Genomic DNA, 19,974 nt, shown 5'->3' with positions numbered 1-19,974 from the left:
ACCAATAGTTCACAACTCTTTGCTTTGGCATGCACAAAGACTTTTGTTAAAATTGAGAGTTTTGTTAAATAACTGACACATATTTGACAAAATTTGACACTTAACTGTAGAAATTGTAAAGATCTATCAGTGTACTAAAGTTTAAAAAATTCCATAAAAGTTAAGTATAAGTTTACGTTCGTTAAACAATTAGGGAGAAAAGATTCAATCAAATTGGAGATTTTTTGTATTTCTTAATGGATTGCCTTGAAATCTTTATGATGAATTAAGAGTCCAGTACAGCATATCCACTGAAAATATGCAATAGTTTGGATTACCATAGTTAAAGGTACATAAAGTGGAAAATTACTAAATTATCACTCTTGTTAAGTATTCTGCAGGGTTTTTTTAGCTGCACAACAAACTGCTGTACATTCTCATAACACCTACATAAACAGTTCCTATATTTTTCCTGCCCACAGCTGCAATTACTTAGGTTGTCTTTACAGATTTAGCCAGGTCCTAAAAGGTTACAAGTTTAAAAGAGTTATAAAATCCTTAAGCAAATTAAAATAAAGACTTACTTGAGGTTTCAAGTTTACAAAGATTGAACTTTTTTCACTAATTAATAAACTAAAACTAAAATTGTGTCTACTAAAATGTGAATTTAACTCACTAAATACTGATTTTCCATACAGCATACAGTCTACCTCCAGCAGTTGACCTTAGTGTGCTGTAGATAGTGCAAGGGTTGCAAAATCAATGGGTTAAGTATGAAGAAACAGACAATATTATTACCATCTTACACTTTTCACTAATACTACTGATTTTTGAAGCCTATGGCAGTTTATTTTATCACCACATTTTGAAGTTTTCTTATGGTAGTAAGCATTTTAAGAGCCAGGATTCTTAAAATTTCAAATTTTACATATCAATTACAAATAACACACACACGTGGAAAGCACGTGATAAACAATTTAACAAACAGTTTACCTTTTGATGATGCAAAAGGTTATCAAGTGCACTACACAATCTTGTCACAAGACTGGGCTGCGTTATTAATGAGCCACACTCCTGAATTAAATACTGAACCTACATAAAATAGATATTTTAAAACACTGGTATACAAAAAAAAACATTTCTTTATTAGTTAAATGAATGGAAAATAAGTTAAGAAATAGATGTCAGAATTAACTGGAGGTCTTTGGCAATTGTAGGTTTAATTGCAGTCTTGGTAATACTCAAAACAGTGTATTTCATTTAAAAATACATTAGAATATTTAGAACACTTCTCAATTACAATAGGTATACATTAAAACAGAATTCAAGGAAGTAAGGCAAGAAATTGATAACTTAGGGCAAAGGGTGTGTGTGTGTGTGTGTGTGTGTGTGTGTGTGTGTGTGTGTGTGTGTGTGCCCTATTTCCACAGTTACCTCCAAAACCTAGGATACATTTTATAATCCCACATTGTAGCTTGTACCCTATGAAAGTTTTTTAAAAATGCAGCATATTTTGTTTAATTGTAACGTGTTTTGTTTTGGCTTTAAAAATTACGGTTATAATACGAGAAAATAAAAGACCATATTTATTCATTTGAGGATAAGAGAGAAGTTAAAACAAGTCTGCTTAATCACAAGCAAGTAAACGTTAGAATAAAATCGGAGAATTAAAATAGGAAATGGATAATCTTGCAAATATTACTAATACATTTCATGCTTGCACATTAACCCCATCTTCAATCTAGAAAAAGTGAAAAATTGCTACATTATTATTACTGTTAATAACACGTCTTGCAAGCTCTTTTGGCTACATGACAAACTTCCATGTGTCTTCATAACATACAAATAAACAGCTCCTGTATTTTTTAGCTCATAGCTGTAACTATTTATATTAAATTTTCTTTATAAAATTTAGCTAGATCCTAAAAGATTACAAATTTAAAGAATCATGAAACCCTAAACCAAATTAAAAGATAAAAGCTTTACTTGAGGTTTCAAGTTTACAAAAGATTGCCAAAATGTTTTTCCACAACACATGTTTTAAGTTTCTTTAATAGGGCGAAATTTAAAACAATGTATGCAAGTAGTAATAATAGTCCTTACAAACAGATTTCCAGTTAACACAGTAGCTCAGAAGTTACTGAAAACCAATACTAAATTACATATATTGTAGCTAGTTGTCTAAGCAAAGTTACTATAAAACTGATTGTATGGATCCTCCACCCCCCCATTTCCTAAAGCTTCTTCTTACATGATTGCAATTTTGCAGGGTAACACTACTCACTAGAGTGAAAAAAAGACACTATACGAGTTAGGTTAGAATATGTTAAGAACTACATAGTTTTTATTTTGTTAATTATTTAATGATTGAATTTTATAATAGGAAAGCACTGAAACACCCTGTATACTAAAACTCAACTTCACTTCCAAATTCTTCAAAGATTAATGTTACAATTGTTTCAGAGAATAAATTAGAAAAACTGTTAGACTTCTCCAGCTGAATATTTAGAAAAATCTTTCAGTATCTTACCTGATGAAAATCTTTGCCAATACTTTTACCTTCACCACTAAAGTCAATGCGAGAAAATAAACAGCAAAGAAGGTGTCTCTCAGCTTCTAAGCCATTCTGAGCTACAAGCTAATTGGAGAGAAATTTAAACACTAATAAATGTTTGAGCAGGTACACAAATAGCTTGTTTGAATCCTCTAAGATTAGTTATTTACTGCTAATAAAAATTATCCACAATGATCATTATATTTAATTGAAGTCTTGTTATATACAAAAACAATCATAACTTTCACCTGAGTACTTCTGTTACATCTATACTTATTTCTGCAGTTCTATACAAATATGTTTAGTAATACTTGTCTGTATTATATCCTGTTTCAAATTAAAGAAAACACAATGGAAACATCAATAGATGGTCCTATATAGTAGTTAAGTTGATAGTTTGAAAGAGATGGATGTCCCTTTGTGATCTTACTACAACATTCAATTCAGTAGAGCAGGAATACAAAAGGCTTAAATCCTCAAGAGTCAGAAGTCCATTCTGGACAATTATGCCTCAATTTAACCTCTGAACAAAACCTCCTATAACTTTCAATTAGAGTGACAAGGTGTTCCAAACATAATACAGTCAATATGACAGCAAAAAAACAAAAACAAACTGTAAATTAGAAAATGAAGAATAAAGCTTCTTTTGCTTCTTTGAAAGCAAAAGCTGCTGTTCCCTTAGAATATTCATGATGATTACTCAGTTTTAACAAAGCTCTTTTTTTTTTTTTTTAAACTGAACCTCTTTGTAAAATGCCATCTTGTGTACTATGTCTGTTAGGGCTCTTATCCAAATTATTTAAATTGCTGGTTACCTTTCATGTTAATTTATCCAAAGTTGTGGCAAAGTATACACAGAATATCAACTGACTCCTCAAGATATATTAAATTTGAAAAATTAACTTGTGATATATATTTGGTACATTACAACCAATCACAAAGAACAAAAGATTGAACACCCACCTCCAAAACTGATCATAATGAGTTTCAATAATAAAATATTGTTGTTAACATCAAAACAGAACTGTTACTGTCACCATAACAATTAATTCCATGCAAACAAATTAATGTACACGTTTTTTTGGTTTTAGAAAACTAACAGGTGTTACATTATTCTTCAAACTTTTATAATGTTTGCAACTAAAAAAAGAACAGAAGTTCAGGTTACGGTTTATAAATAATCTCTATCACTTCTCTTGCCAACCAGTTCTGTAAAATTAAAGTAATTAACAAGTACATATCAGCACACAAAATATTAAAAAACTTATGTCAACTGCCAATAAAAACACATACACTAACCATTGGTTTCATTCAATCCCTATAACAGAAATATATAGAAGAAAAATTGTAGACAGCTAAAAATGAGATAAGAGGAGGAAGTCAGCCACTAAAAGTGTTTTTTTTATGGAAGGATCTGAATTTATAAATACCAAGTTTAGAAATAATATGGAGATGACAGTCAATTTTCTTTCCAAAAGTCAGAAACTGAATCTGTTTTAACTCCCACATTTTGTCAGGAAAATCGACTCAAATTATCAAGTGTTGCATAGCTTGACACTGACAGATGGTTAGAGCACTCAACTCTTCATTTTTAGGGTAGGGTTATGTGTTTGGATCCTCATCACAAACATATTTGCCCTTTCAGCTTTGTGGGCATTACTAAATGACAGTATATCCCACTATTCATTGGTTAAAAGAGTAGCTCAAGAGTTGGCAGTGGATGGTGGTGATTAGCTGACTAACTTCTAGTCTTACACTGCTAAATTATGGACAGCTAGTGCAGATAGCCCTCATGTAGTTTTGTACGAAATTCAAATCAACTAAAATTAGTTTGTGTTTAAACATTTTGTTTCAAATAAAAGATGAATTTCTCTTCCTCTAAAAGAGGGCCTTGAAGAACTGTTTCACCAACAAGAACATGTAAAATCTCAAAGATGTGTGTGTGTGTGTGTGTGTGTGTGTGTGTGTGTGTGTGTGAAAATGGCTATTAAAAATAGTACTTCAACATAAATACTTCAATACCATATAAATTAATACAAAAGATTTATGTATACACTATTCTGAAACAGGAATATTAAACTTGTGTATAAACATCACACTGCATCATTTTAAACTGTTTACTAAAAATATTGTTTGTTATCACTAAATCTGTGATATTACAGTTAGTAGTAATGAATGCTTTTAACTATTTATAAACACACAAAATTGCAGATGATTTTCAAATCACAAACAAGTACCAAATTATTTTCAAATTCACATTAAAATTATGTTATATGAAGAGAAACCTCAATATGCTGTGTGTAGTGCAAGGTTATTTTCAATTTAACAGAGATGTTCATTGCACAGAAATATATTCAGTTATTTGAGGAATACAGGAATAATGACGTTTTTATTGACAGATATTTATCCATTTACAGTAATTAGAGAGTCTTAAAATAAGTAAGACCAGACAAAAATTTTCCATATTTCAAAGGGAAGTCAAAGTTCAGACACACAAGCATCTTTCACTTTCAGCAGTCTCCAGACTGAGCCAATGTTGGAGAATTGAAAATATGCTTATGTTACTTCTACTTTTGAATGAAATGAGAAGAGTTGCCCTAAAAACTATGGATGAGTTAGTATTATTTCTGTGTTAAAGAAAATCCTCTCTTAAAATAAACTTTTCAAATCTTACCTTACTTTCATGTGTTAACTTCTTTCAAGGACACTACTTATCTGGATGATTGAAAATAAACTTTCTGTACTTACGTTTTAGAAGGATTTTAAGATTCTTAATACAAATTAGCTAAGCAAACCATACCAGTGGAGTAGTTTGTGGAAAAATTAATTAACTGAAATACAAAGTGGCTGAATGAGATATATTACAGCCTTTTCAAGTTGAGGATATCCAAGTCTACAGCAATGAGGTTAAATGTATTTCAGTTTCTGTTAGCAGTTAAAAGGAATGAAAGCTTTCAGTTAGAATCTGTTACAGATCACCAGATGAATATTAACAAGAAACTCTTCAATTGGAAAAAAAAATTTAACTGTTAGATAGGATATAGTTGTGGTAGATTTTAATTTCAGATGGACAAATTGGGAAATTGGTCAAACCATTAAGGAGATAGGATTTTAGAAACTGTTCAGGGCAGTTTTCAACAAGTTAAAGAACCAACCAAGAACAATGCTATTTTAGATTTATTGTTAACTTCTAATAATAAAAATTATTGATAGAATATATGTTTGGAAATATACAGATATAAGTGTTCATTTAAAAAGTTCAAATTCACTGCAGTGAAGAGAAGATTTGTAAAATAAAGTTAGTCATGTAAAAGATTAAACTATAAAAATGCTAGTTGAAAATGTGAAAAGTAACAGATTTCTTAAAAGGCATTAAATATAAGCAAGATGTCAGAATGAGAGTAAGGTCTTTAAATGATGATTATGAGAAGATTGAATTATTGAAATCAGTTTTCATTAATAAAATTTGAAGTAAAGTAATATTCCTCAACCAAAACAACTACTAAATGAAAACAAGGTTGAACAAAATAATCACATTTCACGTTTAAGAAAAAATATAAAAAGTTTAAAGAATGATAATGCACCTAGTCCAGATAACTGAGGACTGGGTATGTAAGCAACTTATTTCTTCCAAGTCCTTGGTTAATGTTATTCTTTACAAGAGAAAGAATAGAAATCACCCTTGTAATTACAGGCGTAATAGTTTAGCTTACATCATCAGTAGGAAAGGTTTATGAAGGTATAATGAAAGATGCTTTGCAAAGATATTTAAGAAAGTTAAATTTTTTTGTATAGTTAACACAGTTACACAAATAGACAAAAAATCTTACCTTTATATTTCGACATTCTTTGAAAAGTTTAATTCTTATTCAGATGAAGTTAAAGGTATGGATGTAGTGCAATTAAATTTTCAAAAACAAATTTGAAAAGATGCCACATAAAAGGCTTGTTTAAACATTATCTGTATGTGATGATGGATTGGTTCATTAGATTAAAAACTAGCTAGATAGAAGAAAATAGAGGATTATTATAAATGTAGTTTAATCATACTGGATTAATGTTGTAAGTGGGGTACTTTAGGTATCACTGTTGGGACTTTTGCTCTTTAATGGCATTAATAATGATGTAGATGAGCGAATGGTCAATACATTGAAGTTTTTAATTTAATTTTAGGTGTTGCTGGATGTAAGGATGGTGCTGCTGCTTTACAAATTGACTGAATAATTGGCAATTTGGGCAAATAGCAGATGAGTTTTAATTACAATAAATGTAAGATAATGTATGTTGAATATTATAATTCGAATTATAGATATAGTTTTGAAAAAATAATCTTAACAGTGTTATTGAAGAAAAATATCTTGGTATTCTGGTTTATAAATCTCTTAAGCCATTCCAAACAATGGTAGAAAATAGAATTCAGGTTGTATTGACAAAATATTGAATAAAAGTCTAAATAGGTTACAATGTCATTTTATTGGTCATTGGTTAAACCACAATTGAAATATTCTGTTCAGTCTTGGTCTCCTTTCCTTGGGCATTGCATTTTTTAGAAGGGCTAAGGACAAAGGATACTAAGTTGGTACCTGGGCTGGGATGGTCATCATACAAGTATAGGTTACGATTTCTGAAATTCTCTTGAAAACATAAGATATATATTGAATGCAACTGAAGTGTTTGAGATTAAGGAAATTCAGTATCGATGCTTTTCGTCTTCGTACTTAGTGGTGAGAATGGTAACACTAAAACAAAAATATTGGCAGGGGAGAAATCATCTTCAGCTAAGACAACGTCATCTAAAAGGGCTGTTGGTCATTGGAATGAATTACCATCAGATGTGTTATATACAATTAAAGTGCAAGAGCTTAAATAAAAGCTTGATAAATATTTGAATAAGGGCTGCCTTCGAGGGTTTAATGTTTAATTTTGTATCTAGATGATTACATATAGGACAAAACGTCAACAAGGGACTTTAAACGTTATGTTAAATGAGAGAAGATATTTATTTTAACCGAAAATAAAAATCAACTAAATACTAATCATAATAAATTAAATACGTTATTAGTTTTTTACTTAAATATTAGAATGAATTGACGAGCAAATACTTCGTGAATTACAAATATTATACTCAGTACAAATTTGTTAACTTTGATTTATAATTTGGATGATACATTTAGTATCATCAAGTGTGAATGTGGTTTCTGGGGCTAAAATTAAAAGTACAGTTATTAAAATCTTAAAATGAATTTAACGACTACATTTAACGGAAAAAACTAACTTACTCGTCAATTAGTTAATTAAATAGAATTTTATATTGAACAGTGTAATTTAGTTCGTACGAGGAACGAGTTCCCCAAGCACTTTATTACTGAGTAAAATCGTCTGCGCAAGTTTTCTGATGTTGCTTCAGGATCCGAGCAATGTTTGCTTGCTCAGTTTTTCTCCTTACTCCAGTTATACATTATAAAATACTAATAAATGCTTCTTTATATTAACCAAAATAGACGTAAGATACGTTACATTAATTTTCAACACGATCATTTTCCGATTAAAGATATCATATCCAAATGGGCGACATCAGAAATTTCCGCGCACATTTTTTTCTCCTGGCACTTATCTCCCACGTTATAAAAAAACTTTACAGTCTAACTCTCGTAGTGTTGATTTGGAAGTTGTGTGTATCGTACTCGTCTTATCCACCAAAGCGAATATACATTTGTGTAGGTATGTGGTAAACATAGCAATTATGCAATTAATTCAAATATGTCCCTCCATTAATTAATAGGCAAAGTTATGACAGGTTCACATTTCTTTCTTTCTCAGAAATCTAATTTGACGACTTGATTATAAAATATATATATATATATATACAGAAATAATTTGTCTGCCAAATTCAGAAGAATTTACTATCAATAAATGTAAATTCTTTAAATGCCTATACAAATCTAGCACTGGTAATGAGCAAAGGATAACATAACCCACAATTTTCAAACCACCATTATAAGACTAAAAGGCATAGTCTTGGGTTTTTTTTCCCTTGTGCATGGTGATTAATAAATAATTAGAATTTTCCGAGGTCAGCGAAACTTTGATAAATGAAGAATCAAATGATAGTTTCTATTTTCACTTCTTTCTCGCATTCTTTACAATTTTGGAAATGACAGAAGACTGCAGGAAACTTGAAATCAATATTGTACATCAACGTAATTGGTATGATAAAACATAACAGTTACACCACGGTGGTTGCAGATTGAAGGAGATTTCACACTGTAAATGGTTTTACAGGTGCTGCTTTTTTTGTATTGTACAAAAATTGTATGCGAATTCTTCTCGATAACTTAAACGAGAAAGAAAACACTTCAATAGCTCAACCTGCATGTTTCATGTTTTATATTAGCTTATAAAATTAATCATAAACCTACCCATGATTCACTATATACGATTTATCAAAAGTTACTTTAATAATTAATAATGATTAATTATTAATAATGATAACAATGTAACAACGACACAAATTTTAAATCATAGTTGTAGAGCCAACCTCTTACTAAGTTATTGTTTTCACCCCCAGGTCTTACCCGATTTGAACTGAACGATTATGCAAATCTTATCTAAATTAATAAATATCATCATGATCAAAATTTTTTTGAACACAATATTTTTCTCCAATATACAAGTCACTTACCTTTGTTATTTCTTGAACACTAACCTTGAAACATTTCTTTGTTAAACTTCCTACCAAATAACTGATTTGCGACAATGCAAATGACAAAGAATCTAGGTTCATAATCCCATGAACACAACTAAGAATGCTTTCAACAGTTCAAGTTCATACAAAATCCCGTTTATTAAAATATAACTTTAAATTTTTTAATGAAAATCCCCATACTACTCCCACAACATACCACTTAGCATCACAGATAGTTCTACATCATTCTCGCCAAAGTTTTTATTTTTGTTGCATTCACTTTCGTAGAGGTCGCAAGTAAAAAAAGTGTTATGCACGTGACAAAGCTTCATGGTTCTTTGTCAAAATCGTTAGAACTTCTTGATTTCAAACCAATATAAGATACAGATAAATTTAGAAATTTATAAAAATAAAGTAAATATTTGGGGTGATAATTAATAAAAAGTATTTACATTGAAGTGTGTTTTCGAGATGGTTTTCAAAATTATGTAAAATAGTAAAGTAATACTCAGAATCCAAATTTCTATAAAGATGAACCTCGATTATATATTGTAATCATGAAGTCAAAAGAAAACAATCCACTTTAAAGTTTTGGTATTTCAAGTTGGATCTAATTCGTTGAGAGTGACATTTAGCGATAACTACATTTTCGTTAAAGTCGGCCATTACGTACATTCTATTTTTCAAATTGCCACCAAAAACACAATATCTGCCACTTTACAAATTAACAATTCTTATTAGTCTAATAATAAAACTGATTAAATCACACCATGTATAGATGTTTTGGTACACAAACATAACGATAAGGCGACACTAAATATTTATCATAAAGTCTAAACATTCGAATTTCATATCGATACTTTACAATGAATTAAATCAGGAGCTTTGAAAGAAAATAAACTCATAGCAAGGGCCAAACCGATATGTAATAAAGATGATCTGTAAACCGAAATCAATTAGCATGCCAAACTTCATATTTATAAATAGCAACTATTCCAAGTCCCTCGTTTAAAAGTATATAAAAAGAAAGCAATGAAAAACGAAGTTAAGCTACCGTGTTCATTTTTGGTATGTAGACATACGTTCTATTACTCAGCGAGGGACATCGCTGTCTTTGAAAGTTTGGGGTAGCCACTATACCAGCTCCTCTTACTAATGTCAAAATACAAAAATATCAAAATATTGCTGTATTGATAGCAGTCTATTAACGTATTAATGTGTAGTACATAAAACAAAACGTCCACTACATATACGATAAAAAGGTTGATTGTTTGCTTAAAGCATTGTGATTTCTGCATGAACTAAACTGCAACTTTTAGCGTTGTATGTTCCCACATTTACTCTGAGCAACAACTGAAAAGGAAGACACGATAAAAGAGACACGCAACATTATCTTCCAAAACAGACAACCCCAGATTAAGGCATGAGGTTACCGGGCTCAAACCCAGGGCCTTAAAGTAATTATGGGGCATCAAGCTATGACTATAATTGTATTACACGTATAGGTGCTATCTCGAGGGGGTCTCTTTAAGTTGAAAAGCCTAGGATCATTCAAACCTTTAATTCGGCCTTGAATACGAGGCAAACTTTCTGGAATATCACAGAATAGTTTAGAATGAAAAAAAAACAACACCTACCAAATAACTGATTAAAAATCTAGAACCATAAATTAAAGAACATCTTCAGATAAGAAAAGCTGAATGTAATCTAGATAAAATGATAAAAAGTCAAGTATAAGCGGAATTTGAAATGACTTTTTCGGTTATTTTAGTGTATTTCAGTGTTGCATTAAAACTGAATTTTTCACAGTTCAATTCCCTACCCCATATTTTGCGTTATTGAAATACTTTTGTTAAATTATAATTTTGAAGCAATTTTACAATAAGTATGATAGTGTTTCTTGACATGGTCTGTAATAATATTGACAATAATTTGTATTCTTGATTTAGCATTGTGTTAGATATGATTTAATCATTTGTAATTATTTATTCATCATTTTTAATTTAATTCATTTTTTTTTGCATTAGCGTGTACAGAATTATTATTTGACTTTTTATATTATTATTTTAATAAGCTCACAAGCGCTTATAAAATCTTTCCCGCCCGGTTCCTGTGTATCGGAAGTAAGTCTGTAGGCTTATAATGCTAAAAATCGGGTTTATGTATCTGCAGTGGTTAGTGGCCAGATAGTCCGATGTGTAACTTTATTATGTTTAACATAAAAAAAAAACATACATATTGCTGTAGTATCAACATCAAACAATTGGTTCACTGTTTAATACTTAAAATAGTTCCGGTAGAATGTTATAAGATAGTTCAAAAATTTATAGTTGTTAAATTGTGATTCAAAATAGCTTGAAAAATCATATATATTCTAGAAAAAGACCGCAAAACTTGGAAAAAAGTGTTACAAGAAATCTTGTAAAGATAAAATACACGTTTATAACTTTTTAAAAAAAATATTTTATTAGCTATACTTAGGGCATGCGTTCTTCGTTAGGCTTAACTGTTAAAATTGCAGAGTTTACAAACATTTAGAATTTTCGAAAAATATATCCCGATAATAAGGGCTCATGCAAAGAACAAAGTGTGAGGCATGTATGCAAAGTCCTGTATGAGAGAAAGAAAAATATTATTGTATTTACTAGCTTAAGAATTTTCCTTCACTTTTACACGGGTATTTAAATAACTTCTAGATTGGTAAATAAAATGTTCTAAAAATAACAGCTTCTCGTAAAAATCAAGACATTAAAGACTTAATTACAGGTTGAAATTAAGCCACTTTTTGGATATTTTTTATCAAACGAATTTGAAAAAGTTACTTTCTGAACATGAGATTCAGTTACTACATAAAAATTATGTCGTTAAAGTGTTCAATTTTTTTACATAATTACCATCATATATGAGTGGTTAACCTATTTTTGACTTTGCTCTTACAGTGTAATATTTTTCAATGTTTTTTTTTATATAAACATGCAATTTTGTGGTAATTTTAAGATGTCATAAAATAAAACAAGTCGTAAGTAGACTCATATCTATAAGGTTAATCACTTCAATTATGTTTGTAATTTACTTTTAAAATGATACATTTCTTTAAGTAATACAATTGTTGTAAAAGGTATGAATTAAAAATGCTCTTAGAAAACGCATTTAGGTTTAGTTCACGTAAAATCTCGTAGATTAGTTTGGTTTGTTTTAAATTTCGCGCAAAGCTACACGAGGACTACCTGCGCTAGCCGTCCCTAATTTTGCAGTGCAATACTAGAGGGAAACTAGCTAGTCATCACCACCCACCACCAACTCTTGGGCTACTTTTTACCAACGAATAGTGGGATTGATTGTCACATTATAACGCCCCCACATCTGAAAGGGCGAGCATGTTTGGTGCGACGGGGCTTCGAATCCGCGACCCTCGGATTATGTCGAATGCATTAACCACCTGGCCATGGTGAGCCAATCTCATAGATGAAAGCCAGGCTGAAATTTTTAATTTGTCGTCAATTGCATTGATCTGTTCATTTAAAAAGATTTCTGTATGTGTGTGTGTTTTCTAACATCCAAGCTGCATCGGACTATCTGTTCAGTTTACCAAGGAAAATTGAACCCCTGATTTTAACGTTGTAAATCCGTTGACTTACAGCTATCCCAGCGGGAGACAAGAGTACTGCACTTTACTTATTATCATTACTGGGATAAATGACTCTCTGTCAAGACTAACTTGTCAACTATACTTTTGTTATTTTTATATAATCAATTTGTTTGTTTGTTTCAAAATTTCTCACAAAGCTACACGAGTGCTATCTAAGATAGCCATCCATTATTTAGCAGTGTAAGACTAGAGAGAAGGCAACTAGTCATCACCACCCATCGCCAACTCTTGAGCTACTCTTTTACCAACAAATAGTGGGATTGGCCGTATCATTATACACCCATATGGCTAAAAGGGCGAGCATGTTTGATGTGATGGGGATTCGAAATCGCCACCCTCTGATTACGAGTCAAGCACTCTAACCACCTGGCCATGCTGGACCTATATAATCACTTTGACTTACACTTCTCGTACAATCGCCGTGATGAAATAATAATCAGTGATGTCGAGAAAACCCACTTGTAGAGAAATATATATGTAAAAACGGCTCGTTTGGGTTTATAATTTTTTTTACGTAGAGAAGTAAACAAAATTTCGACCTTCTTCGATCATTGTCAGGTTCACAAGGGGGTTGTGTAAGCCACTCATTGCATTGTGGTCAGCTTCCGGTCAGTTATCTCTCTCTTTCTTTGTGACCTTACGATGACCGAAGAAGGTCGAAACGTTGTTCACTCCTCTACGTAAAAAAATTTATCAACCCAAACGAGCCGTTTTTACATATATATTTCTCTACAAGTGGGTTTTCTCGACATCACTGATTATTATTTCATCACAGCGATTGTACGAGAAGTGTAAGTCTTTGTGTTTTCTTTGTGTTTTTTGTACTTACCTGTTACCATTATGTCTAAACTATATAATCACTTTGTTCCTGTTTCCTGACTGTTGGATATCCCTTTATCTTGTGGCTGTTCACTTCCACCATGGTTACTTTCTGTTCGAAAGAAGGTTATTTAGGTGAAAGCTAGGTCAAATACTCTTTCTTTTCAAATATTCCGCCATCATTTTTTCGATTTTGCATCAATAAAATATAAGAAATGCCACTTAGAACTTTATTTTTAGAGACAGCTTTTTGATATTTTATTTCATTTATATGTGCTGTACTCATTGTGAAGATCATTCATGTAACATTCAGTGTTAGCTAAGGAGGTAGACAATATTTATTATTGGCTAATTAAATTGTAACCCTGACGACACGGTGGCTACTTATACCCGACTGTGTATATTGCCCGCAGGTAAAAAGACATTTCATTGTGGTAGTTTGCACTTTGCAAACGTGGTAGAAATATGACTAAAACTTGTTTTAAAAAGAAAATTTCCCGAGTCTGTTTGTTTGTTTTTTGAATTTCGCACAAAGCTACTCGAGGGGTATCTGTGCTAGCTGTCCCTAATTTTGCAGTGTGAGACTAGAGGGAAGGCAGCTAGTCATCACCACCCACCGCCAGCTCTTGGGCTACTCTTTTACCAACGAATAGTGGGATTGACCGTAACATTATAACGCCCCCACGGCTGAAAGGGCGAGCATGTTTGGCGCGACGGGAATGCGAACCCGCGACCCTCAGATTACGAGTCGCACGCCTTAACACGCGTGGCCATGCCGGGCCCTTCCCGAGTCAAAAACGAAAATTAGATAATCGTGGGTGTAATTAAAAAAGAAAAAAGCATTATTAAAAACAAACAAACAAAAGTAGACAACCCGCAAAACCTTTATTAGACAGAAGAAAGCATTCTGTCAGATGCAGTGTACGGCCTTTTATTTATAGCTAAACCTGAAAAGGACGTATTATGAATCAGTGTGTAAAATGATGCACATATATAGATATACGGTATATATATATATATACATGAATATAAAATATTGTCTGTTAATAAAATGTAAGATAACCGTATATATATATATATATATATTTCTTATCAATTTTCAGTTTGAGTAATACCTAAAAACTCCCGTCTGTGATAGAAAGACAACCACGTGCTGGCACCAACGATCCTGGCCTAGACAGACTCGTGGGAAGACGAATTGTTGAAATTGCATATTTCATTACAGAAATGATGTTATCACATTATTCGTTCAGTTACAAAAAAAAACACAGAAAAAAAACAGTACTTTTTACTTCATCGTGAGTTTCATCCAGGACAGAAAAGTATCTCAGTATTCAAATGCGTATGTGGTGAGAATGTAACAATTCAAAGAGACAATGCAAAGGATATCACGTTGTCAATGTTTGGGGTTTCGCTGCCAGAAGCGCTAGACATTCACATCTGGAAGAAGTGTGAAGAAAAAGTCGGTAAGTTGAATATTCAGCATGTGAAAGCGTGCATATGTTTCACTGTAATTTAATACAAATGTACCTCAGTTCCAGTTATATGTTAGGATATTAATTAGTATAGGTATAAAGGTGTTCCTTTATCATGGTTTATACCAAATTAATTATACTAATTAATAACCTAACATCGAATTGCAACGCCCCCTACAATCTCGTCTCTAAGACATCTGCCCTGCAACGGTCAGTTGCAAACTCTTTGTTAACCTGAAGATGACCTATTAAGGTCGAAGCGTTGTTTCTGCTTTGATAGTAAAAGTGTTTATACCTGTACCAGCCGTCCTGAGATACATTTTTACTTTAAGCGGGTTTCTCGTCATCAGGAATTTAATAAAGTGTCACACCATAGAAATTATATTTCAATATTTATAGCTTTATTTATCCATAAGCCAAAGAGTGTAATTTCTATGCTGATTTAGTGAAGTTGGTTGAAGCCTTAATAAATTACCAGGCATCTGATAAGGTCCATTTAATCCAACCAGTTATATGTAGCAGCAGAAAATTAAAGAAATAACTAAAAATGTAGAAAACTAGAAAGAAAATGACCTATCGATAATAGCAAAAGCCCAGACAATTAAACAGTTAATCTACCCTAAATTAATATGTTTAGGTAGAACATTACCTCCTACCGATGTGTAATGTAAAATTAGAAAAACTTTTTATTTATTTGTATATATTAAAAATTTAGTGAATAATTTAATACAGTTAGGACAGAGAACTAACTGACATTCATTCAAATAAATTTCGAAAATATCTTAACTTTTCAAAAATCGAACCAAGCTATGATATTCATACTCGTCATTTATTGTAATTAAGTACCTAAAACTGAGAAAAATATTTGTAACGATCAAATAACAAAAATATATCTAAAGTAAATCTGAGGATTACCAGATCAACAAATAAAAGAGAAGAATGTTATCTAGCGACATAAACTGGATCATCCCATCCTGAAAGCTGTGTTAAGCTACAATATAATGACACACAGGCTTCAAATTAAAGTAGAATGGAAACAGCGAAAGCTGTGAAACTTGATAACCTCAGAGCTAGTTGGACATTAAGTTTGTTTTTTATCTTATTGCTTCATCACACAATTAATTGAAGTCTCAGTAAGCGGAGTAACGTTTCATAATTAAATCCTAACTAGTAATGTAACATGATAACTGTGCAATTAGGGACTTAAAATAACATTTGAGTTTAAAAAGATATCTAAGTGTTTATTAATTTTTTTTATTAAATATATGACCATATGACATGGTAATTACTCAGGCGTTAAAAAGTGATTAAATTATCAGATCTGATCGATACTGTGCATGTAAACACGCCAAATTGATCTTTTAACACGTTCAAAGCCACATCTTGTAAAATACATAATAAGATAGTATCTCAGACTGCTGATATATTTGGGAACATTCTCAGTATGTTTATTGAAGTTGATGGTCAGAAGCCTGTAAAGTGGAATATATAGTGAATAGATCAGTTATATTTTTGGCATGTAATGTGAAAATAGAATGAATGGATCAGTGATATTTTGGTATGTAACATTAATATATAGTGAATGGATCAGTAATATCTTGATGTATAACATGTATTTAGAGTGAATGCGTGATACTTCATGTATAACAATTAATTATAATTGACCAATAATATTTTGAAGTATTATTTGTAATTAAAATGAATCAATAATATGTAGGCGTTTAACTCATACTTTGTTTGAATTGCTAGCTCAAAAAGACTGGACGATGTTTTTGGGTTGACATTAACGATGAACTGAAATTATTTTAAATTTAGTTAATAATTTTGCTCACATTCGTTTGTTCAAAAGAAAAAAATATAAAATATTTAAATTATAGCCCCCCAGTGGCTCAGCGGTATGTCTGCGGACTTACACGCTAAAATCCGGGTTTCGATACCCGTGGTGGGCAGAGCACAGATAGCCCATTGTGTAGCTTTGTGCTAAATTCAAAAAACAACAACAATTTAAATTATACGTTAATTATCTAGCAGGCGTCCAAAATATACTAAACAGATAAAGTTAACATCCTATTTCATTTAAAAGAAAACGTATTTCAATCGTATCTTTATCTGCATACTGGTGTGTGTTGGTTTGAAGAGCTGCACGAGGGCTATCTACGCTAGGCGTCCCTAATTTAACAGTGTAAGACTAGAGGGAAGGCAGCTGGTCATCACCACCAACTCTTGGGTTACTCTTTAACCAACAAATAGTAGGATTGACCGCCACATTATAACGCCCCCATGGCTGAAAGGGCAAGCATGTTTGGTGTGATGGGGACTCGAACCCGCGATTTTCGAATTACGAGTCTAGCGCCCTACATGCCCCCTGTATCTCAGCGATCAGGCTCAGGATTTATGACGTTAAAATTCAGCTTTCGATACCGGTGGTTGAAGAGCGTAGATAGCTCATTGTGTAGCTTTGCGCTTTACAAAAAACAAATCCAATCATTACTACGTATTACTTTATCATATAATAATTCTTTATTTGGGATATTCATATTTTTGCAGACATAATTTAGGTATCAAACTTTCATATATAATAAAAGAAAAATATTTTTCTTGATGACGAGGAATCCGTTTAAAGTAAATAATAGAGATGGCTGATATGGGTATCAAAAACTTTTATTTAAATCACAACATATTTTAAGGTACGTACTAACAATAAATAATCTTAAGATTTGTATAAACCGTAATTATTTTTAAAGTAAATACAAACAGTAAGTTATATTAAGATTCATGTAAATTGTAACTGTTTTAAAGTAAGTAGCGACAATAAGTAATCGTAAGATTCATACAAACTTTAACTTTTTAAAGATACATATAAACAATAAACAAACTTGAGCTTCTTATAAACCGTAACTGACATTAAGTTACAAGCCTACCAATATTACCAGCTTCGGGAGAAACCAGCTCAAACTTGAGACTGTCATAATTTCATAATTTTTCCCCAACATTATGGAGTTCTGTTGTATACAATATAGACACTATCTATCTACAGTTTTTTATTAAATTGTATTTGTTTGTTTTCAATTGTGTAAAGCTGCACGAAGGCTTTATGCGCTAATAAACTTTAAATCGAAATGTATATTCTATATCGTCGACGCCGGTAAAGTAATTACATACCTATCGATATTGGAGGTTCGTATTCTAATTACTCATACTTAAAGAACAAATGATGTTTTAACCACACAACAAACAAAAATAACATGAGAAAATTTAGGCTAAAATAAACCACTTTTGGGGCCAGGTTAATTGTTAGTCTTATGTGAAGACGTCCGCTACCTTTACCCCTGAAAAATACAGATCTACCTGTCGAAAGCAATAATGTTTCATTTTCCATATGTCATATGGTTTACTAAACTTTTATTATCCTGTTTGTAACTATAGCGAGAAGATCTAGTCAATACATTACATATTTCGTATCGATTTTCTCATTTCGCAACAATTTGTTGAATGAAACTGAGAATTATTAATCCAGAGAATCATCTAACTTATACCAGAAGTTTATCACGCTAGACAAAACAAGTCATTCAACAATGACTTACAATACATATATCCTAAATACCACCAATAAAGCTAATAAATAAATATCTTTCTTCACTACTCTAGTAACGATTCATCATCACTTGATTCCTCCTACCCTCACCTGGTGGCGTTGCCGTAAGGATAAAACTCATAACGTTACATATGAGGTTTCGTTACCCGCAGATAGCTCATTTTATAGTTTTTCCTTAACAAACAAGCAGCTCTTCCATACTTTGCGTGTCCTACATCAAATAAAGAAATGAGATAACAGCTTCCCATCTTGACGATCATAAATATAAGTATTATAAGTCGTAGCATATATCTGATATGTGTCATTTAAAAGGAGCTTTGTTCCAATGAGACTATCTGCGTAATATACAGAAAAATACTTTTAAAAACTGCAGACTTCCCAACAGTCTCATTCCTTGCTTCTCTTAACTGTGGGGAGGAGAGAGGGGTAGTAATTGAATTAATGGGAGGCATTAGCTTGGGAGTTGGTTCAACGAAACTTCACCCGCTAATCGATACAATAAAAATATTTTAATTTTAAAATAATTTAATTTTTGAATCTCCCTACCGTTGGCAGTTAAGTGAAGTAATCGCAGGTTTTTCATTGGCTCTTCTTACATTTTTGTTAGATTATAAAACGTTTTGACAGCGATGTGCTCATTGTCAAGTACAAAAGCTGAGTAATCAAGATGCCATACAAATAAAAATTTAAGAAATTAAAGGTACTTAAAAGCTGTGATTTTTTTCAAACATATTTTATTTATTTAGACACTAAATCTAAGAATAGTCTGTTTCTTTTCTCAGAGTATTCAACTAGTAAGCTAAAACAATATGTTACAAACCTATAATTGTTTGTTTGTTTGGAAATTTCGCACAAAGCTACTCGAGGGCTATCTGTGCTAGCCGTCCCTAATTTAGCAGTGTAAGACTAGAGGGAAGGCAGCTAGTCATCACCACCCACCGCCAACTCTTAGGCTACTCTTTACCAACGAAACAGCGGTAAATTTTTGGATTTATCAACGCTAAAATCAGAGATTCGATTCTCCTCAGTGGACACAGCAGGTAATCTGATGTGGCTTTGCCCTAAGAAAAACACACACATGTGAATAAATCAAAACTTAAAAAGTAAAAATACAACTATAACTTCTTTTAGAAATAAATAAATCGAATACCTCAACAAATCTATTTTCCTTGTATCACGGTTTAAAACTGCCTGACGAAGGGAAAGGTTTCTACCCGA

At 31.8% G+C, this 19,974-nt stretch overlaps 1 protein-coding gene across 1 annotated transcript in view; it reads right to left on the bottom strand.

Annotated features, from left to right (window-relative positions):
* LOC143238769 (CCR4-NOT transcription complex subunit 1-like) overlaps positions 1-9,432 on the bottom strand; it is a 91,887-nt gene extending 82,455 nt beyond the window's left edge. Inside the window, 3 exon segments of the mRNA XM_076479292.1 lie at positions 973-1,071; positions 2,510-2,617; positions 9,216-9,432. Coding sequence (XP_076335407.1) covers positions 973-1,071; positions 2,510-2,617; positions 9,216-9,317 — 309 coding nt within the window. The 5' untranslated portion in view covers positions 9,318-9,432.
* Positions 9,433-19,974: the final 10,542 nt, after the last annotated feature.

This window comes from Tachypleus tridentatus, chromosome 13, assembly GCF_004210375.1.
Source record: "Tachypleus tridentatus isolate NWPU-2018 chromosome 13, ASM421037v1, whole genome shotgun sequence".
NCBI lineage: Eukaryota > Metazoa > Arthropoda > Merostomata > Xiphosura > Limulidae > Tachypleus > Tachypleus tridentatus.
This window is presented reverse-complemented; position numbering and strand designations above follow the sequence as displayed.